General features: G+C 42.5%; 1 protein-coding gene across 1 annotated transcript in view; it reads right to left on the minus strand.

Annotated features, from left to right (window-relative positions):
- Window positions 1-39: 39 nt before the first annotated feature.
- MYH15 (myosin heavy chain 15) overlaps window positions 40-22,805 on the minus strand; it is a 130,023-nt gene continuing 107,257 nt past the window's right edge. Inside the window, exons 35-41 of the mRNA XM_046657871.1 lie at window positions 22,422-22,625; window positions 18,767-18,892; window positions 16,482-16,652; window positions 13,280-13,384; window positions 2,751-2,846; window positions 1,664-1,798; window positions 40-170 (exon numbers count right to left, since the gene is read on the minus strand). Coding sequence (XP_046513827.1) covers window positions 156-170; window positions 1,664-1,798; window positions 2,751-2,846; window positions 13,280-13,384; window positions 16,482-16,652; window positions 18,767-18,892; window positions 22,422-22,625 — 852 coding nt within the window. The 3' untranslated portion in view covers window positions 40-155. The remainder of the gene's footprint in view (window positions 171-1,663; window positions 1,799-2,750; window positions 2,847-13,279; window positions 13,385-16,481; window positions 16,653-18,766; window positions 18,893-22,421; window positions 22,626-22,805) is intronic.

Raw genomic sequence — 22,805 nt, forward strand, 5'->3', positions numbered from 1 at the left:
CATTTTTCTAATCTCCTTGTTTAAACTGCTTTTCACCTAACATAAAAACATGGGTTTTTTTTAATGTTTGTTTCAAATGCAACTTGAGTTTTTGGCCATAAAATGGTGCCTTCCTGGTACGTCTCCAGCCACTGTCCTTCATAAGCGAGGGCTGCTTATTCTTCATGAACCTGAAAAACAGGGTATCAGTGTGTTCTGTGAGATCCCTGTGACTTACACCAGTGGAGCACATGCCTAGAACCAAGCCCAGTCTTTTCCAGAGGTAAGCAGGCCTTAGCCAGCTCTTCATTAGCTTCAAAGGGAGGCAGGGAATCACGGCAATTATTCACATTATAGAAGGCAGACCCCGTAAGTCACCCCAAGGGCGAGCTCGGTCACTCTCAATTTGCCTTGCTGGCGAAGGCAGTGCCTTCTACAGAACACCCCATGGGGGAAAGACTGTGGCCACATCACCAGTTTGCCCCACGGCCCTGACCTAATTCCATCAGAAAACCTTTTCCTAATGACAGTTGAGGGATTTTCAGGCTTTCCTTTTGAGAATGGGCAACAATTAGTCATTGCACTGCCAAGGACGGTTTTCCTATTCATCTCTGGCCTCTCAGAAGCAATTTCTGCTTCACTCATTCTATTCTTTGTGGAAACAACTGTGACAAAGTCGAATGCATTACATCTGTTTTGGAAGCCCTTCGACCTCCTGCAGCTTAGTGCAATCGCAGCACGTGTGAGGCGTTCTCCTAAACAAAGCCATTCTGTGGGGCTGCTGGGCTGGCTCTGCACAGAAGACCCCAGACCCAATGCCAGAACGCTTCTCAAATTGAGGCCAGGGTTCAGTCCACATAACTGGACCTCTCCATCTAGGCCTGATCCCTGAGACAGCTATCCAGGCATCAATAAGAAGTCTCTGGAGTCTGCCAATGGCTTGTGCTTCTCATTTAGATCTAAATATATTCACTATAACCAACTTTAGTTTCTCCTTCAAAGGAGTTCCTTTTGACCTCTGTTAAGGTAGTATTTATTATTGGCAACCCTATCTACTTATCTTGCAGGGTGACTAGTAATTCACTTATAATAAATTAGAAAGAGGACCAGGCATCTACCAAAGTTTCAAAAATGAAACGATGGTGCCTACTGTAGTAGGCATTGTGCTAAGTGCTTTATAGGCTTTCCTTGAAGGCTATCCAATCTCCTTTAATTCTCCTGTCCTAAAGCAAGATCTCATTGAAAAACTGTGTTCCTGGGAAATCCAAGTGAGGAAGCTGAGGCTTCTGTGACTGCTATGGTCTAAATGCGTCCCCCCAAATTCATGTGTTGAAATCCTAACCCCCACAGAGATGGTATCAGGAGGCAGGGCCTTTGGGAGGTGATTAGGTTATGAGGGTGAAGTCCTCATGAGTGGGATTAGTGCCCTTAGAAAAGAGACCCCAGAGAGCTTCTTCCCCTCTTTCCACTACATGAGGTCACAGCGAGAAGAAGATGATCTATGAGGAAATGGCCCTCAACAGATCTTCCAGCACCATGATCCTGGCCTTCCCAGCATCTAGAACTGTGAGAAATAAATGTTTGCTGTTTATAAGCCTCCTAGTCTCTGGTGTATTGTTATAGCAGCCTGAGCAGCCTAAGACACTGGCCCTGCCAAGCCTACAGTTCAGTGTTTCTGACATACCTTTTTTCCAAGCTCTTTTGCTTTAATCTTGAGTTTATTGACTTGAGATTCTGCTATCTCTGCCCTTTCCTTAGCTGCGTTCAACTCATGTTGCTGCTTCTTATACTTAGAGAGGTATTGATTGGCTTGTGCTTCCTATAAAAACAAAAAAATGAAAAAATAAACCCCTGCGCCTACATAGTCATATTTTTTCCTGTTCTGACATGAGAAAGTTGAAAAATGTAGAAGGAATCTAAACTTCTGAGTATTGAATAGAATATCGTATTTTGGTATGATATACAGGAATTCAGACTTTCTAGCAGGCACAAGATCCATTTTTATAACTGTTGTTCCCTGGAAACAGAGAACATGGTTGGCCCTCTCCACCAACTGGATGTAGTCCAGCTTTCATAGATTTGGTAAGTGATAGAATAACCACAGTTTGTTTTATAATCAGTTCAACATCCTAGTCTACCTCTGGGTATAGGGGGCTTGTCTTTGCAATTATATGTGGCAACAGGTAATTATTAGACATAGCAGTGTTTTAGCCCAAATCATTTAAATAATCAATTCAAAACCCCTCGAGAAATATTATTATTAGGCATAAGCCAATATATATGGCACTTATCAGTCACAGTCCACGAACTATGGATACTAACCCAGGATTGGCAAGTACATTTCAAGTGATGGTGGTTATGTCCACAGCCATTTCCAGGCTCATCAGGAGACAGGACTGTGAACTGCATTTATGCTCACCCAAGGTTTTAGGGTGAGGAAGGCCCCAGGGTGATTACCCAACCAAAAGTTTGCCATCCCTACATGATTCCATGCTCTTGCTGGGCTCATTTCTTGCAAGGCACATGTTTGGGTGTAACCACAAGGTTGAGGAAGAGCACTCTGGCTCCCTGGAGGGAAAAGTAGCACAAATTTTCACCATGAGTGATAATTCTACCTTGAAAAAAACCAGAGGATGAGCAGACTTTAAGCTGAGCTGGTCCTCTCTGATAAGCTGCTCCTCTAGCTTAGGGCCACATATCTCCATTAATTAAAAAAAAAAAAAGAAAAATGCTGGGAAATCCACGCGGCTGCAACTGTCCTAGGTACTTACCACCGTCTCGATTTGCTGCTTGTAACTTTGCACTTTCAGCTGAAGATTATCCGTCAGAGTCTGCATCCTGCTCAGATTTCTCTTGTCTTCTTCTGCCTGAAATGCACAGGTATGTATGTGAAGGTGATTTGGAGGATCCAGCAACTGCATTGGGAGTAGCCTCACGTGAGGAAGTAAGAGTAAGGAGACTTCATTAAACACCACGTTAGAGTGATGATTTGAAAAATGGTTTAATTCTACTCATCCAGAGTTACCAGAAATTAATAAACATAGCTTTGAACAATGACAGTCATTTCCCCTGATCCACCATAGAACTCGCATCCTTTGCTAAAACTGAAGTTAAAGCTACTAGTTTCAATCTGGGCTTTGGCCCTCCCACCCCAACCATCTGCCTATGGTTTCTCAGTCCTGTCCCGTCCACTACCATGCCCCCTGCTCACCTCCATGGCAATCAAACCAATGCTTCTCTTGAACTTGCTAATTGACCCTTGGCTTTGGGTAATGGAACTATAGGAAAGGTAAGTTTTCTGGGATTCTGGTGGGGGCATCAGCAGAGATAGTGAGGAAAAACCTATAAGCTGTGGGACCCATGTTGTGAGCTTTCTCCTTGCTTCTATTGCAACCCAGGCTTGGGCTGGAGAAAGGAAATCTAGTGAGACAGGTTTTCAACAGTGTTCCATGGAGCCTTAGGTATTGTGAGGAGAAAGGAGGGGAGAGGCAGGCAGGTAGGTAAGGCTCTACATGTCCCCCCCTTTTCCACACCCTTTTAACTAGAGTATTTCCACTTTGGAAATGTTGAACTTCCTCAAGGAAGAACGTATCTCAACCAGTTGAGCTTGTGAACATGTTTAGTGCCCTGGTTTTTGTGGCTGCCACCAAGGGAACCCCTTTGAAGGCTTGGCTCTGGTGGCCAGCAGGACTGCATCAAACAGAAACAGTTCTTAATCAGCCACCCCCACCATCCACCAGGGCACAGTGCAGAAGCAGCAAACTGAAACACCCAGCCTTTCCATGAAAAAGGCCAATTTATTTATCTTAGTAGCTGTGCCCGAGGGGCAGGTTTCTAATTTAACACATATCTAGGGGCTAACTACAATCCTCTCCAGAGATTGAGGAGGCCTGCAGGTGCCATCTTCATGCTTTCCATCTGCCCCACCCCAGGTTGCTGGTATCTCCAAGAAAGGAGCTCGTGCATGAGTCTGATGTCCTGGCTTTTGTGGCTGATGCCCAGAGGACACATCCCTTGATAGCCTGGCTCTGGTGGCCAGCAGGGCTTGTGTTCATGGGTTCAATAGTATGGTAGCAAACAAAGAAACAGTTCTTAACTAGCTATCACCTCAAGGCTCAGCACAAAGGGAACAGAAATGCCCATCTCCCTGTCTTCCCCTGAAAGAGGTATATTTGCATATTTTAAAAGCTCCTGCCTGAGGGTCTGGCTTCCAATCAGGCTGCATCTAGCTACTGACTGACATCCTCCCCTTTGGGACACTAACAGGTCTTGGACACCCTCAACTACTGGGAGCCACCAAGAACAAAGAAGCCTTCTTGGACAATCACAAAGGTTTCAGAGACAACCAACAGCTAGGGTAGGATTGAACAATAAGGATCATCTCCTACATGAGACGGTTCAATCAAGACTGGGAGAGGTAGCCTTTTTTTAAATAGTTTAGGTAGTTTTATCAAATACATAGAAACCAATGCAGAATATCAAGGAAAATTAAGAAACAAAGGAATATGTTCTTAATGAAAGAACAAGACAAAACTTCAGAAAAAGATGGCGGTCAGTGACTTACCTGATACAGATTTCAAAATAATGGTTATATAGATACTTAACAAGCTCAGGAGAACAACGTATGAACAAAGTGAAAATTTCAACAAAGAGAAATATAAAAAAGCACCAAAAGGAAATCATAGAGAGGAAGAATATAATAACTGAACTGAGAAATACAATAGAGGGGTTTAAGATCAGACTAGATCAAGCAGAAGAAAGGACCAGCGCACTTGAAGACAAGGCAGTGGAATTCATCCCATCAGAGCAGCAAAAAGAAAACAGAATGAAAAAGAGTAAAGATAGCTTAGGGGACTTGTGGGACAACATCGAGCAGACCAACATTTGCATTATAGGGGGTCTCAGAAGAAGAAAAGAGATAAAGGGGCAGAAAAATTATTTGAAGAAATAATGGCTGAAAGCTTCTCTAACCTGGGGAAGGAAACAGACGTCCAGATCCAGGAAGCCCAAGAGTTCCAAATAAGATGAGCCCAAAGAGGCCCACACCAAGACACATTATAACTAAGCTGTCAAGAGGCCAGCCAGGTGGCATAGTGGTTAAGTTCACATGCTCTGCTTCAGCAGCCAGGGGTTTGTGGGTTCAGATCCTGGGTGGGCACCTACACGCTGCTCATCAAGCCATGCTGTGGCAGTATCCCAAGTACAAAAAATAGGGGAAGATTGGCACACGTGTTAGCTCAGGGCCAATCTTCCTCACCAAAAATAAAACATTAAACTGTCAAAGACAAGGAGAGAATCTTAAAAGTAGCAAGAGAAAAACAACTTGTTACATACAAGAAAACCCCTAAGAGACTATCAGAAGATTTTTTTCAGCAGAAACTTTCCAGTCCATAAGAAAGCAGCACAATATATTCAAAGTGCTTTAAGAAAAAAACTATCAATCAAGAATACTCTACCCAGCAAAGTTGTCCTTCAGAGTTGAAGGTGAGAGAAACAGTTTTCCAGGCAAGCAAAAGCTGAAGGAGTTCAGCACCACTACACCAGCCTTATAGGATATGTTAAAGGGACATCTTTAAGCTGAAACAAAAGACACTAATTAGGAAAGGGAAAACATGAAAGTATAAATCTCACTGGTAAAGATAAACATATAGTTAAATTCAGTATAATGTAATGTTGTAATGGTGGTGGGTAAACCTCTTAGAAATCTAGTATTAAGGTTAAAAGACAAAAACAGAAAAAAATAGCTATAACTACAAAAATTTCTTAATGAATATGCAAGATAAAAAGATATAAACTGTCATGTCAAAAACAAAATGTGCGCAGCAGGGGAGAGTAAAAATGTAGAGCTTTAGAATGCTTTCAAACTTAAGTTATCAACTTAAAATGGATTATTATAAATACGGGTTATTTTATGCTATCATCGTGGTAGCCACAAAGCAAAAATCTACAGTGGATACACAAATGATAATGGAATCTAAGCATACCACTACAGAAAATCATCAAATCACAAACCAAGAAAGCAAGAGAAGAAAGAAATGAAGGAGTTACAAAACAGCCAGAAAACAATTAACAAACTGGCAATAAGTACATACCTATCAATAATTAAATGTGAATGAACTAAATTCTCCAATCAACAGACATAGAATAGCTGAAAGAGGGGGAAAAAAGGCCCATCTCTCTGCTGCCTACAAGAAACTCACCTCAGATGTAAGGCCACATATAGACGGAAAGTGAAGGGATGGAAAAAGATATTCCATGCAAATGGAAACCAAAATAAAGGTAGGCTGGCTATACCTATATCAGACAAAACAGACTGAAAACACAGAAAGTCATTATATAATGAGAAAGGAGTTAATCCCACACGAGGATATAACATTTGTAAATATTTATGCACTCACATAGGAATATTTAAATACGCAAAGTGAATATTAACGGACCTAAAGGGAGAAATGAACAGCAATACAATAATAGCAGGGAACTTTAATACCCCACTTTCCTTAATGAATAGATCATACAGATAGAAAATCAATTAAAAAGCATTGGCCTTAACAACATATTAGACCAGATGAACTTAGCAGACGTTTACAGAACATTCCATGCAAAAGCACCAGAATACACATTCTTCTCAAGTGTGCTTGGAACATTCTCCAGGATAGATCATATGTTAGGCCAACAAAACAAGTCTTAATAAATTTTAAAGGACTGAAATCATATCAAGTATCTTTTCTGACCACAATGCTATGAAACTAGAAATCACAAGAAAAAAACTGGAAAATTCACAATATGTGGAGATTAAACAACATGCCACTGAACAACCAATGGGTCAAATAAGAAATCAAAAGAGAAATCAAAAAATACCTTGATACAAATGAAAATGTAAATACAACATACCAAAACTTATGGGATGCAGAAAAAGCAATTCTAAGAGGGAAGTTCATAGTGATAAAACCCACAGTAAGAAATAAGAAAGATCTCAGATATACAACCTAATTTTACACCTCAAGGAACTAGAAAAAGAAGAACAAATGAAATCCAACGTTAGGAGAAGGAAGGAAATAACAAAGATCAGAGTGGAAATAAATGAAATAGAGACTAAAAAGAAAAAAAGACAATAGAATGATCAATGAAACTGAGAGCTGGGTTTGTTTTTAAAGATAAAAAAATTGACAAACCTTAGCTAGACTCATCATGAAAAAAAGAAGATTCAAATAAATAAAATAAAAAATGAGAGAGGAAACATTACAACTTATACCACAGAAATACAAAGGATCATAAGAGACTACTATAAACAATTATACTCCAACAAATTGGACAATCTAGAAGAAATGGCTAAATTCCTAGAACATACAAAGTACCAAGACTGAATCATGAAGAAATAGAAAATCTGAACAGACCATTTACTAGTTAAGAGTTCAATCAGTAATCAAAAACCTCCCAACAAACAAAAGTGCAGGACCAGATGGTTTCACTGGTGAATTCTACAAACATTTAAAGAAATATTAATACCAGTGTTTCTCAAACTCCTCCAAAAAATAGGAGAGGGAACACTTTCAAACTCATTTTACAAGGCCAGCATCACCCTGATACCAAAACCAGACAAGGACACTACAAAAAGAGAAAACTACAGACAAATACTCCTGATAAACATAGACACAAAAATCCTTAACAAAATATTAACAAACCAAATTAAACAATACATTAAAAAAATCATACACTATGATCAAGTGCGATTTATCCCAGGGATGCGAGGATTGTTCAACATCTGCAAATCGATCAATGTGGTACACCACATTAACAAACGAAGGATAAAAACCATACGATCATCTCAATAGGTGCAGAAAAAGCATTTGACGAAAATCAACATCCATTCATGATAAAACTTCAACAAAGTGAGTATAGTGGAAATGTACTTCAACATAATAAAGGCCATATATGACAAACCCACAGCTGATATCACACTCAATGAAGAAAAACTGAAAGCTTTTCCTCTAAGATCAAGAACAAGAGAAGGATCCTCACTCTTGCTGCTTTTATTCAACATAGTAGTGGAAGTCCCTGCCAGAGCAATTAGGCAAGAGAAAGAAATAAAAGTCATCCAAATTGGAAAAGAAGAATTAAAACTGTCTCTATTTGCAGATGACATGATATTATATAAACAGAAAACCCTAAAGACTGCACTAAAAACTGTTAGAACTAATGAATGAATTCAATAAAGTTGCAGAATACGAAATCAGTATACAAAAATCAGTTGTGTTTCTGTACACTAATATCAAACTATCAGAGAAATTAAGAAAACAATATTTATAATTGCACCAAAAAGAATAAAACCCTTAGGAGTAAATTTAATCAAGGGCTGAAAGACCTATACACTGAAAACTATAAGACGTTGATAAAGAAATTGAAGCAGACACAAATAAATGGAAAGATATTTCATGGATTAGAAGAATTAATATTGTTAAAATGCCCATACCACCCAAAGCAATGTATAGATTCAATGCAATCTCTATCATAATTCCAATGGCATTTTTCATAGAAATGAAACAAATAATCCTAAAATTTGTGTAGAACCACAAAAGACCCCAAATAGCCAAAGCAATCTTGAGAAAGAAGAACAAAGCTGGAGGCTTCATGCTTCCTGATTTCAAACTATGTTACAAAGTTGTAGTAATTAAAGCAGTAGAGTACTGACAAAAACAAATACACAGATCAATGGAACAGAATAGAGAGCCCAGAAATAAACCCACACATGTAAGGTCAATTAATTTAAGACAAAGGAGCCAACAATATACAATGGGGAAAGGACAATCTCTTCAATAAGTGGTGTTGGAAAAACTAGACAGCCACATGCAAAGAAGAAAAAAGAAAGAAAGAAAGAAACTGGAGCACTAACTTACATCATACACAAAAATTAACTCAAAATGAGTTAAAGACTTTTAATGTAACACCTAAAACCATAAAACTCCTAGAAGAAAATATAAGCAGTAAGCTCCTTGACACTGGTCTTGGCAATGACTTTTTGCATTTGACACCAAAAGCAAAGGCAACAGGAAGCAAAACCAAATGTGTGACTACGTCAAACTAAAAAACTTCCGTATAGCAAAGGAAACCATCAATAAAATGAAAGCATGAGCTATGGAATGGGATAGAATATTTGCAAATCATATCTATGATAAGGGGTTAATATCTAAAATACGTAAAGAACTCACATAACTGAAGAGCAAAAACCCCAAAAAATCTGATTAAAAGATGGGCAGAAAATCTGAATAGACGTTTTTCAAAAGAAAACACACAAATGGCCAGCAGGTACATGAAAAGGTGCTCAACATCACTAACCATCAGGGAAATGCAAATCAAAACCATAATGAGATACCATCTCACACCTGTTAGACCAGCTATTATCAAAAAGACAAGAAATAAGCGTGGCTGAGAATGCAGAGAAGAGGGAATCCTTGTGCACTATTGATGGGAATGCAAATGGATGTAGCCACTATGGAAAACAATATGAAGCTGCCACAAAAAATCAAAAATAGAACTACCATACGATCCAGTAATTTCACTTCTGAGTATTTATCTGAAGGAAACAAAATCACTGTCTGGAAAAGATATCTGCACCCCCATGTTCATGGCAGCATTATTTGCAAAAGCCAAGACATGGAAAAAAACCTAAGTGTCCATCATCAGATGAATGGATAGAGAAAATGTGGTAGGTATATACAAGGGAATATTATTCAGCCATAAAAAAGAAGGAAATTCTGCCATTTGCAACAGCATAGATGGACCTTGAGGGCATTATGCTAAGTGAAATAAGTCAGTTGGAGAGAGACAATATATGATCTCACATATATATGGAATCTAAAAAACACCAAACTCATAGAAATAGAAGACAGATTGGTAGTTGCCAGAGGTGAGGGTGAGGGGGCAGTGGGGAAAATGAGTGAAGGCAGTCAAAAGGTGCAAACTTCCAGTTATAGAATGAATAAGTCCTGGGGATCTAATGCACAGCATGGTGACTACAGTTAACAAATACTATATTGTATATTTGAATGTTGCTAAGAGTTCTCATCACAAGAAGAAAAAATTGTAACTATGTGTGGCTCTGGATGCTAACCAAACTTGTGATAATCATTCACGATGTAAACATATCAAATCCTTATGTTGTACACCCAAAACTAATACAATGTAACATGTCAATTATACCTCAATGTAAACAAATAAATGAAGGTGTAACCAAGTTGTTTCTTTTGCCTACACCACTCCCCCTGACCTTAATGTAAAATCTGACAGTAGATAATTAATTTTAAGCTTACTAAGGCAGGGACCAGTATATAAGGAATGACCTGGTTAGGGAAATGGGACAAGTCTATGTTTTAAATAGAATCCCTTCTTCGTTTTCATCTGCTTATCTCTCTACCTCTCAGGTTTAAGAAATTTGAAAATTCATAGAATTACGTGGTTATAGGAAGTTCTAAAACCAACAGAGGTTTAGTTGCTTCAAACCAAACTACTGTGTTGAGTAAATTGACTGTGTGGTAAAGGAGGCCACAGAGAAGAAAACTGGAAAAGGCTAGAGGCGGTTACTGATGTTAATGATGCTCCTCCCACCTGGGAAGCAAAGCCCCCGACTTGGGCCCAGGTTCCCGTCTCGGCTCCGGGGTTAAGTAACCGTGTTGCCATGGCTGTGCTCTGTTTGGATTTCCCTTCAAGAAAAGAATGAGCCATTCAGCTGGGAGGAGTGTAGTCCCCTTAGAACCTCTAACTTCGGGATCTGCACTGAGATCACACACTCCCAGGCAGCCCCCAGCCAGCATCTGGGCACAGCGGAGTTACTCAACTCCCAGTGCGGATGTTTCTGCCCAACATGGGGCTCCTTTGTGGGCAGTCTTTGTGTTGGAGACTGGCTGGGAGCTGCACGCAGTGTGAGGCTCTTTCTATCTGATCCTCCTTCCTTCACCCTCTCCTTTCACAGGGGTCAGCCTCGCTTTGGGGTCTGACAGCTCTCTCTGAGCCATCCTGTTTGCTCTCCCTTTATCTTTCCCACGTGTTACCTCCAATAAAGAATACCCTGTACTTCTAACTCCATCCTGGCCTCCGGTTCCTGGAGAACCCATCCAAGATCAAATTTTGTTTCCTAAAAATGAAGAGAGTATATCTGTAATTAGATTTGTGAGGATTATATAACACCTACACACAGGTCTGAGTATAGGAAGCAGTCAAAGGTAAAATGGAGCAGGTGGATGGCGAACGGAGGGCAGAAAAAATAGCCTTCACCTTCTATAACAATTTTCAGTTCCTAATCTTATGTCCTGCTTTACGGCACACTTTTCTAGGCACTGGAGAGAGAAAATAGGATGAGTTTCCAAATGCTAGAGGGACGCACGGGGGAAGATAAATGCTCAGCGGGGACTGGCCATCAAACTATTTTGGATGGGGGCATACTTGATTCCCTTTCCAAAGTAGGACCTTCCCAGAGAATATTTCCTAGGAAAGGAAAACTATGTTTCTATCCCTTTCAAAATGACGTTTTCAATTAGCACCTATGATGTACCATCACAAAGCACACTGCCTCATAGTCCTGATGGTTATTTTGGTGACATTTGATGTTAAACAGATTGAATTAACTCAGCACCTACCTTGAATATTTCAAAACCAGGTACTTATATCAAGGAAAGTGGAGGGCTCTCTAATGTGTCTTTAAACTTACAGGGTCTAGCTTAATATCTTTCATAAAACAGGTGTTCAATAGGTGTTATCTGATTTGATGGCATAAACTCATTGCATAATTGAATAGGTATACTCTAAGAATTGTGCAGACACCTGGAAGAAATTAAGAAATACACATCCATACTAGAACATAGGGAACACTGAGATTATTGCTGTAAAGAAACAAAGATAATACCCAATAGAAAAGGAATGCATTCCTTGGGACAAGGAAAACCAAAAAAGCATAGCTCTAGTGTTTCGTTCTATAATGAAGTTGTTTATGGAAGAAAACAGTAAGAGTAATCCATAGGAAAATGAAAACCCCAGATATTATTAACAAGCAGCATTTCACTCCTTCACCATGGGGGGCTTCCCCGGCCCCCTCAAAAGAAAAATAGACCAGCACGTCCTTCATGTTCCCCAGGTGTTTACTTCCTTAGCCACACAGACGATGGCTCCCTCCTCAGTGGCTTTGATAACACCCAGCCTGATCTAAACAAGTGTCAAACTCGTCTTAGCAAAGAACCGCTTATTCAGTAAAGAAGAACTGTAGTAGCTCATTTCATCTTAATTAGCCCAAGATCATGATTCTGAAGTGCTCTGCTTTCTTATCAACACTATCCTTCCTGCTGCAAGAGAAGACAACTTCGACGTCTCTGACGATGACTCAGTCCTGGGGACCGGAATCAGGACTGGCAGAGCTTGCATCAATACCGCCAAAGTTGCTGTAAAAATGGATGCCTGGAACAAGTCTGCCTTTCCACTGAAACCAGCTATATTGTGTGGCGAGAGAGGACTAGACAGTGACCTTTGGCATCTGTGTTCAACGACTGAAATACGTTCACCTACTCTGTGCCAGGAAGAGGCGAGGCCCTGGAGTGGGGAACAGTACGTCCCTCTGCTGTCTGGACTCTACAGTCCATTCCATTAGAAGAAGAAAAGGGGAGAAAGGATAGAAAATGAGAACAGAACTGAAGGATTATATTGCTCCTTTAGAAATGCATTAGTTACTGGTACAGAGTCTACCCGCCTCTTTCCAGTTATTTGCTTGAGACCAACATTAGTGAGCAGGAAAAGAGTCAGAAAGCTGGGGGTAGGGTGCTCTCATTAGCATCTGCTTTGTTTCCAGCTGGCTCCAGCACCACAGAGAGTCCTCAGTGGCCGGGAGTGTTTGTGCCACCAGAAAATAGGAGTGGAAATGTCCCCTGCTCCAATTTACTCAGCGTCCCATGGAACCTGCGGGGTGAGTGGCCGTGTCAGTCTCCGCCAGCCACTTCATTTACACATTGTTCCCACTCAGCCTCTCACAGGAAGGCATCTTTCTGAAAGTGCTGCAGACATGGTGTGTGAAAAACAAGGACGGTATAAATAGCTCCTCACTTCTAACTGCAACTTGCCGCTCACATTTTGCTGCCTGAGAGCTCTGAAAAGGGACAGCCCCGACCACGAACAACCAGGAGCTGGGAGGTGGGTCCGTGTCTACGGCCAAGGGAGAGCACAGGTGGAGAGAGCTGCAGAGGCCTAGAAGGCCTTTTCAGGCTGAAGGAGCACATTCTCCCAGGGCACAGCCCAGCCCGGCAAACGGGGTTTCCTGGCATACCTGATAGGTCAGCTCTTTGACGCACCGCTCCAGCCGACGGGCTCCCCTCTGGGCCTCTGCAGTGCGCCGGACTTCGCCTTCCAGTTCACCTTCCAGTTCACGAACCTGCAACCAAACCACGATCTCAGGCCACAGGCTGGCAGCCAGCTGGCCAGGCTGGCACGGTATTTGCCAGTTGGCATGATCATTGACATAGAGTGAAATCACAAGGGAAGATGTGTGCTCTCTTTCTGGCTGTAGTTGAGCAGGCAACCTCTCTGGGAAAAAGGCCTCATCAAAAGGGACTTGGTTGAACTACGCGAGATCATAAAAGGACTGTTTAGAATCTGAAGAATGTGAAAGGTTAATCCATGAAGAGGTACAGGCTTCCCCTTAGATTACAAAATTACACACACACACACACATACGTGTATGTAGTCATGTATGTAAGTGTATGGAGAAAATAAGCCATATACAGCACACTTGAAGGATTCAGCCAACATACCAGCTAATCTTAAGCTTCATCCTCTATGATCAGTTCTGACTCCCTAAAGAAATCAGACCTGAGTCACATATGTCACACACAGCCCCACAGCCCTGTTTGGCGGGAGAGCTATTTTGCACACTAGCAATCTGCCTGTAGCCTTATAGAGTTATACAAACAAGGTTAACATAACATTCGTTGAACACGTAGTTGATGCCTACTACACACCAGACCCCAGGGCTGGAGATATGGCAAGGAACAAAGCCAAGATGTCTCCCTGGTGTAAGCACATATGCTAAAGAGGGGAAATGCACAAACAAAATAAAGTAAAATTACAGAATGGGTTCCATGGTGGTAAGCGACATGGAGAGGAATCAAGTGGGAAATGGGCTAGGGAGTTGATGGGGGAAGGGTGCCAGCTGCCCCTTCTTTTCCCCCAGACATCCATGTCTCTCTCCTTGCCTTCTGGAAGCAAATGTCACCTTCTGGATGAGGTTCCTGACCACCACTCCTTTAAAACTGCAAGGCCTGACAATGCCCTGAGGCAAGAATGTGCCTGGACTGCCTGACCCCACCTTTTCCTACCCCCTCCTTCCTCCCCCATTTCAGCTGTACTTTCCTCCTTGTTCTTGCTCAGAGAGGTATAAGGGGGGTGGGAGAGTCAGCATGTGTGCAAGTTCCTTGTGAATGAAGCCCAGTATAGACAATCTTCTGCCCCCTTTCACAGAAACCTAACACAGCTACGTCAGTTGGGACATGAGACTAACAGAGGTCCCCTTCCACTTTTTTTAAGTTCTTGTTAAAAAAAATTTTTTAAGCTATTAAACACCTCAGGGAAAAATGGCTTTATTAAAGCAAATCCTAGACATCATATACTTTCACCTGTAAATATTTCTCCATATAGTTCTAATAGATAATGGTATTATGATTTTTAAAGGAAATTAACCATAATTCCTTAGCATCATCTGATATTCAGGAGCCCATCGCTATGAGTCATCACTGGTTCTAGGCCTTAACAGCAATTGTAAATAAAATAAAAGCCTGCAATCTGAAATTTAAGCTGGAAATACCAGTATCATTCGTGTATTTTTTAGGAAAAAAAGGCATAAAATTTCTTTGATTTTATACTTAAATGCTTTTTCTCTCATACTAAAATCTTGGTTCTGATATATGTTGTTGGATGAGTAATTATATTAGTGTTCTTGCTAGTGGCAATGATAAGATATTGTTATTTTGAAACTGCAAGTGCAGTTTGCTTTGCTATTTTATTTTGTTTTGTCCTTAGGTGTATTCCATGAGGCATGTATAGACAAATAGTATGTTTACAAGTCACTGGGAATAATTGTTCTTTGTGTGTATTTTATGCCCCTCAACTTGATATATAGTTTCATTTGCTCCCAATCATGTTAAAATTTTAGGGATTGCTTTATTTTTCTCTATGATTTCAACTTGTTTTTTAATTATGAAGCATGTAAATGTTTTATATGATTCTGCAATCAAAACAATGAAACAAGTTTCAGTCAGAAGGTCTAATTTTCATCTGTGTTCTCCTATGGCTAGTTATTTTCACTAGTCTTTGTTTTCATTCTGTCACTATTTCTTTTTGAAAATATAAGCAAGTGTGTACATGGGTTCATATTTCCCCCCTTTCTTGCACAAAAGGTTGAATACTCCCCACATTGCCTGTACCTTTTATCATTGTTATACAGCCAGCCATGATCTCCAGCACATATTACAAGCTCTTCTTCAGTCCCTTTGTTTTTTTTTTAAAGATTGGGCCTGAGCTAACATCCGTTGCCAATTTTTTTCCTTCTTCACTCCAAAGCCCCCAAATACATTGTTTTATATTCTAGTTATAAGGCCTTATAGTTCTGCTATGTGGGACGCTGCCTCAGCATGGCCTGATGAGCGGTGCCATGTTCCTGTCCAGGATCCGAACTGGTGAAACCCTGGGCCACCGAAGTGGAGGGCATGAACTTAACCACTTGGCCTCGGGGCCGGCCCCTCTTCATTCCTTTTTAATCAGCACGATCATATGGATGTACCATAAATGTGCCTTGGTGTTGCATCGTATGGATACAGCATAGATGTGCAAAGGCAACACTTTTATTTTTCAGAGGCCCTTCTGAGCCATCAAATCCCAAACATTCTTTCCATCCTTGTCGCATTTGTCACATGACCTATACATTGTCATTGAAATTGATTCAATAACTTTAAAAATCCTACTTTCAAGATAGGTCTTCTATTTGTTTTCAAGCTGCCTGAAGGCAGGTACTACATCATTTCCCTCCGCCCTTTCTACATCTTCACCAAGTCTTTCTTGATCTTTGATTTAGCTGTTTCCCTTTTCCTTCTCTGGCTGTGAGGAAATGGGCATTCTCTGCGGAGGAAATAACAGGAGCAAAGGCACAGAAGCAGGACTGTGCAGGAGGGTTTGGAAACCACAGATACCCTGGCTGTGGGGAGTGCAGAGCTGGGGAGGGGTGAGGCCCGAGATGCACCCACGCTCAGCAGGAAGAGGGAAGGCACATTTCACCCAGTCCAAGAAAAGTCCGATTAGGTGGCCCAAAGTCAAGCAAAAATGAGTGAATACATTGAGATCTGACACCCCAAAGAGCTGAAACTGCTAAAAGCAAAAGTGATGTGGGAGGCGGGGAACATGTGGTGTGATATTCCAGGACAATGAGGCCTTGAATTGGGAGTTGTGGAGACCCCGTGATGACCCACGCAAACTCCTACCCTGGATTCTAGTTTCTGGATTTGCTTTCTACTCCCCAGCAGGGCAGTCTGCTCAGCTTCATCCAGCCTCTTTTGCAAGTCTTTAATTGTCTGCTCCATATTTTTTCTCATCCTCTCCAGGTGGGCATTGGTGTCTTGCTCCTTCTTCAGTTCTTCTGACATGTTTGCTGCCTAGAAAAGAAGGAAAGGGACTGGGACAATTTGGCAGCCAATGGATCTTAACATTTCCACCCACAGTCTTCAGTTCCTGATCTGCCTAGATGTCGTGGCTTGCCTCTGTATATTTAACCTCTTTGCACCACGCTCTCCCAAACGTCTGCGGCCCTCAAGTCTGTTAATGATAAGGCAATAAGATAGCGGCAGCTACTGACGAGCCTGGGGTGAGGGGTGGTGGAAACAGTCCAGAGGTGAAGTACCACAAAAACATGATCACACAACCCTTGCATTGAAAGAAAGATGAGCAATTGGAGCAACAGCTTTCCGCTGAATAAAGCACCAGGATGTGTCCGGTAACATTGTGCACCTGGAAAAGTGTGAAGGCATGCCTATGAAAATCTTTTTCAGATCTCACTTCTATAATTCCGTGATTTACAACTGCAAACAAGTTTAGGCTCCAGGAATTTGGCAGCACCAGATGCTCTCAGTGCCAATAAACTGGCACAAGGAAGGTTAATTCTTGCTAGTGAAGCCTGCTCTTGGCTTTGGCTATGTATACAAAGGCTTGGTGTCTCCATGCAATTATTAAGGACTGTTTCATGAATCTCTCAGTGCATTTAATGTTAGAACACTGCCCTCCCAGCCAAAGCGTCTCTGTCTATCAGGTTACCAACCATCTGTATAATTTAAGTGTGAGACGTCTGTGCAGATGGTGAGGGCAAAGAATGAATTACGGAAGCAACTCTGGGCTCTGCCACGTAGGGTTGGGACTCAGAGATAAACTATTGGAGAACTGGAGGGTGGGAGGAAGAGGGAGCGAGTTCATTTTTCAACATCATCATGAAAATCTTATAAAGGCAAGGTTAAGCAGATAGAGTCTTCATACTGTATGACTGCATAAATTTACCAAGCAGGCATAGAAGCTCTTTTTATTCCTATCTATCCATGTGGATTTTCATAAATGTTAAGCATATTATTTTTCCCTTGGCCATCAAACATGTTCCAGCTTTCACACAGCTCTTCTCCATCAGAGAGCAGAAGTGTCTGCCTCGATACAAAATGGCCGAGTGAGAGGTGTGCTTCTCTATTCTGAGAGGGGGCTGGATTCTACAGTAACCTGATAGTTAGGATTTGGTGCAAAGGTTTTATTTAGCTCCCTGAGCACTAAATAACTCCGGCAAATATAGATACAAGCTCTTCCCCTCCTTTGAATTTTAAAACAACTAATGTAAAATCTAATTAAATATCTTGTCTCCCCAATTCCCATACCCTTTTTTAGCAAGAGGATCAGCTTCCACTCACACAGCAGAGTTAGGGCTGCTGTTGTGGTTCTGCATTTGATAGACCACACAACATCACTCAATAGGGAAGGGGTGAGTGGAGGCTGACATCAGGTCCATGCTCCGCTCCGCAAGCCTGGGGTCCCCGCATAGACACTTCCCCTCCACCCGCCTTCTGCAAATTGCTTTTGCTAAATGCTGCCTTCTGCTCGCTTTGCCCCTTGAGAGAAGCATGCGTCTGCCCACACAGGGTAGCCAGAGGGCACCTTTCTCCAGTTCCCGCAAAGGTGCAGTCAAGTCTGACAGCCAACCCTGAGCTTAGTATCCTTTAAGAAAAGCACCGCCATCAACAATTTTACACTTGCAAATAAAGAAGGCCCACCAGCCCTGAAGCCCATCTTTACCAACCTGATTCCGCTACTCCAGCAGTAGCATGGGTTGTAAAAAATAAGTGAAATAAGCATTCTTTCCAGATCATCGTCATAAACCCATTACAGACCCTAGGAAAATAGCTGTTTGTAAAGAAACACAGGAAGAATTGTTTCTAGACACTAGATATATTGATTCACAAGTGGAAAGCAGCTTAACTTAAAAAAAAGACTCTTACTTTCATAAGGTTTTGCTTATAGCAATTCCACTGCTCCTTTTTATTGTCTCCGTAGGTTGGAGGGGAGGAGCTAATTGGCCTAATTTTTCAAAATGGAAACAGAGGCAGAGGGGTCAGCTAAGCCCTCCAGCCTGTCTGGAGAATCAGTGAATCCTTTTTGGCTGCAGATCTGCCCCTGCCCCTTGGCTGCTGCTCCAGTCAACTCTAGAAGACAGGAGTGAGCAGACAGTCAATGGACCCACCTCCGTGACTGCCTTCTTAGCCTTCTCTTCAGCATTTTGACACCCCTGCACCGCCTCTTCGGTTTCTTTCTGCAACCTGGCAACATCAACCTCCAGTTTCTTCTTCTGGCTGAGGAGACTTGTGTTCTAAGGAAAAGCAGCATTCCTGTTAGGCACCTTGAGACTAGCGATGCAAATGCAAGCCCGTCTGTTCGGGACACACAATGGGCGAGGGCGCTGGCCAGGAGCGAGTTTTATTCCAGTCAGCCATACTCACTCAAGCAATACTTCCACCACAGGAGGCAGCGTTAGAAAAGCCCCTTGCCATCAAAGGCATACCCGAATGGAAGAGATTTCAGCCATTCAGGATCAAAGAGAGGGCAGCCTGAATCAGAAAGGGGAAATGGATCCCAGGTAACATAGGAGCCCCAAACGTGTTTGGTTTTCGACTTGGCGAGGAGTATGTATTTCTGCCTTTTGCTCTTTGAAGGGGTCGAAGCCAGTGTCCCTGGGCAGAAGTCAGGGTCAGCTGCAGACATTTGGGGAGCAGGGGCTTGGAGAATGAAAATCAGTTTCCAGCATGCTGTTCCAGGAAAAAAAATCCTGCCCTTCATCTCCCTCCCCACCTATTGGTGTCTGCAGGGGGGAGGCGGGAAGAGCAGCTCAGAGGAGCCTCACCCTGCAGCCCTTAGAAGCCCCCGTGACACCGGAGGGTCCTGTGTTCTGTGGCTGATGCTGCCCTAATTCTTTTCTTCTTGGGTTGTGACAAGAGGCTGAAGCTCCTTTTGCTGCTATTTGGTCCATGTTTGAGGATGTGAAATCTCAGCATAAAGAGTGTGTATAAAAGGCACAGGCTTCTATTCTTTATTCCTCCTTATTGTCCTTTCACTTTCCTCTAGTTAGTGCCTTTCTCAGTGGCAGATTTAAGCCATGGAAATAAAAAGATGTTCAAGTTTCACAGGTTCTACTCTGCTTCCTCGATGACCTGAGGCGTCTTCATCAAGGCTCCCACTCTCTGTTCTCACAGCGAGTGAGGCTCTGTGCACCCCCAGGCTTCCCACTGCCATGGCTGTGGCCTCGGGGGATAAATTTATTTTCCTGGAGTGTTTTCTGGATGCTCACTGGACACAACTCCTTAGAAAGTTTTTCTTTGTAGAGAAAGATACAGGTATAAATGCTGATTTGTGTGTACACAGAATCATTTACATTATGTGCTAGGGAGATAATGGTTACAACCTTTCCAAACTGAGTGACTCTAATTGGTTCTTTTGGGGAAGAAAGGGGTGAGGGGGTATTGCGGGGAAGGGAATCTAGATTGTCACAGCTCAGATTTGAGAAAGGACGCACGTAATCAGTCAGGATAAGTTTGGCCTCATGTTTGATTGAGGCTAGAGGTCTGAAGATGCAGAATGAGCTAAGAAGTTTCCTCAAAAGTTTCATTATATTATCAAAAGATTGATAGGGTTCTATAACTGCAAGTTGCCCCTGCATGGTTAAGGTGGGGGAGAGGTCCTTACGAGCAATATATCACCTACACATGCTGGTCCAAGAGCGGTCTCTGTACCAGCAGCATCACCTGAGAACTTGCTTGATACCTGGGTCCCACTGCAGAGATTCTGAGTCAGTAGGTCAGGGTTGAGATCTGAGAATTTGTAGTTTTGCGTTAGTATCTCTTTCACACCTAAAGTTTCAGGAACTCTGCCCTAGAGACCAGGTCTCTACTGACTAATTTTTTTTTTTCAAACCTATCTCCTCCTCTCTCTCTCTGGTTGACGTCCTCATCTCTCAGCAGGCTAGTGGTTTTTCATCATGGGACCCAGTGGTACATTATCACTTACAATATGCATGGCAAATGAGTACTACAGATAGTGGATGATTTACTTTTTAAAAATGTAATATTCTACTTTATAAGAATCCTACTCATTGTATTTAGATAAGCTTTCTTGAGAGAGAAAGGAAATGTTGAAGTGAGTTAGCCTGCTGGGAATTATGCATAACCTGCAGCCTGCTCATTCTATACCACCTGGTATCTAAATAGGATTGTGTCATGCACATGGACACAGAAGTCAAACTGCAGGCACAAACTGATTGTAATACCTTCCAGCTGGTACATCTCTGGCTTATACCTCCTTTTATCCAGTATTTCTCAGTGGGAGTACAAGTGGCATTCCGGAAGGAGCAATTCTTTGTAATGCGGGGCTATGCTGCACCTCGCAGTAATTCTGGACCCTGCCCACTAAATGTCAGTGGCACTTCCCAGTCACTGGGGCAACCAAATGACCTCACGGGCATTTCTAAGTGGCCCATAGTATGGCAATTCTGCCCCTACTTGTTTTAATTCATCCTTCACAGCAATCACCAGAGTAAACTTCCTAAAATGCAAATCTGACTTTTTTCACTCTCAGCCACTCAAAAATGCTTCAGATAGAATTCAAACTCCATCCATCTCAGACTCAAGGACCCTGGTGACCTGGCTCTACCTGCCTCTTAGCATCATTGCTGCTGATCTCCCCTACCACCACCCCTCCCCCATGTCCTAGCAGCATCCTCTTACTCACGGCAGTACACTACGGTTTTCTTACGTAGGTCTTCATTTCTTCAGGACAATGGAGACATCTTGTATCTATAATATATACTTGCCCCAGGTTATGGTGGACACCCTATAAATGTCTGTTGAATGACCCATTTACTATACACGCTTGGCATAGCCAATACGGTTTCTACTGATTGTATGAGAATGGCAAAGATTCCAAGAATTCATGTCACATAAGCTTCCATGAGAAGCCAGAGTCCTGACAGCTCATCGTATCTGTCAGCAGCCACTCAGAATTGTTAGAAGTCTCCTGGCTCTGAGGCAGGAGCATTTGTTTTTAATCCTAGGATGCTGAGGGAACGCGTGGCTTAGAGGCAACAGGAGAAGCGGGCAAGTGATTCTGGAACACCAGAGACTATTCATCTCTCTCTCCCCAGCATCGTGGCCATGAATGCTCTAACAGTCTACGCTTCTGGCAGAAAGCTTAGTGTTATGAGTCAAGGAGCGTCCCCTCCAAAAAAGATACGTTGAAGTCCCAACTCCAGGACCTCTGAATGTGATGTTATTTGGAAATAAGGTCTTTACAGAGGTAATCAAGTTAAAATGAGGTCATCAGGGTGGGCCCTTATCCAATATGGCTGATGTCCTTATAAGGAGGGGAAATTTAGACAGAGACAGATATTCACCGAGGGAAGGTGATGTTAACAAACACAGGGAGAATGCCACGTGAAGGCAGAGGACTAGCGTGATGCATCTGTAAGCGAAGGAACACCCAAGATTGCCAACAAACCACTGGAAGCTGGGCAAAGGCAAGGAAGGATTCCTCATGAGATTCACAGGGAGCGTGGCCCTGCCAACACCTTGATTTCAGACTTCTAGCCTTCAGAACTGTGAGAGAATATATTTCTGGTGACTTAAGCCACTCAGTTTGTGGTATTTTGTTACAGCAGCTCTAGGGAACCAATACATTGGCAATGAAGCAGAGTGTGACCACTGCTCTGCTGCCTAAGGCTCTCCCTATGCCTCACATGCTGCACCCACAGCTTGACGCACAACTGCGTGTGGGCCAAGGCTGGACCACAGGTGGAAACCTCTGCCTTCAACCAGCTGATGCAGCTCGTGGGGAGAGTTTATGGGCCCCACCTGGGTATGGAGTAGATTTATTCTTTCTGTGGCCTCCAGGAGCTCTTCCTCCGCCAGCTTGCGCCCGCGTTCTGTCTGCTCTTGCAAGGACCTTAGTTCCTCTAGTTCAGACTGGAGAAGAGAGTTGCGCCGCTCAGCCACAGCCACCTGCTCCTTCAGCTCACTATTCAGGTGTGTGCTGTCATCCAGCTGCACCCGCAGGTCCTGGGAGAGGAAACATGGGCCCGGGGCACAGATTCCTCTGAGTTCAAGGGGATATGCACCTGTGCAAGCATGTGCCGAAAAAACCCCACCAATTTAAGTGTAAGCATGTTCTCACTCTCTTGAAGGATTAGGTTTGTTGTCCTCATTTTCATTGCTCAGCACAATCTGGCACTTGGTTTG

Source organism: Equus quagga, chromosome 4 (genome assembly GCF_021613505.1).
Source record: "Equus quagga isolate Etosha38 chromosome 4, UCLA_HA_Equagga_1.0, whole genome shotgun sequence".
In the NCBI taxonomy this organism is placed as follows: domain Eukaryota; kingdom Metazoa; phylum Chordata; class Mammalia; order Perissodactyla; family Equidae; genus Equus; species Equus quagga.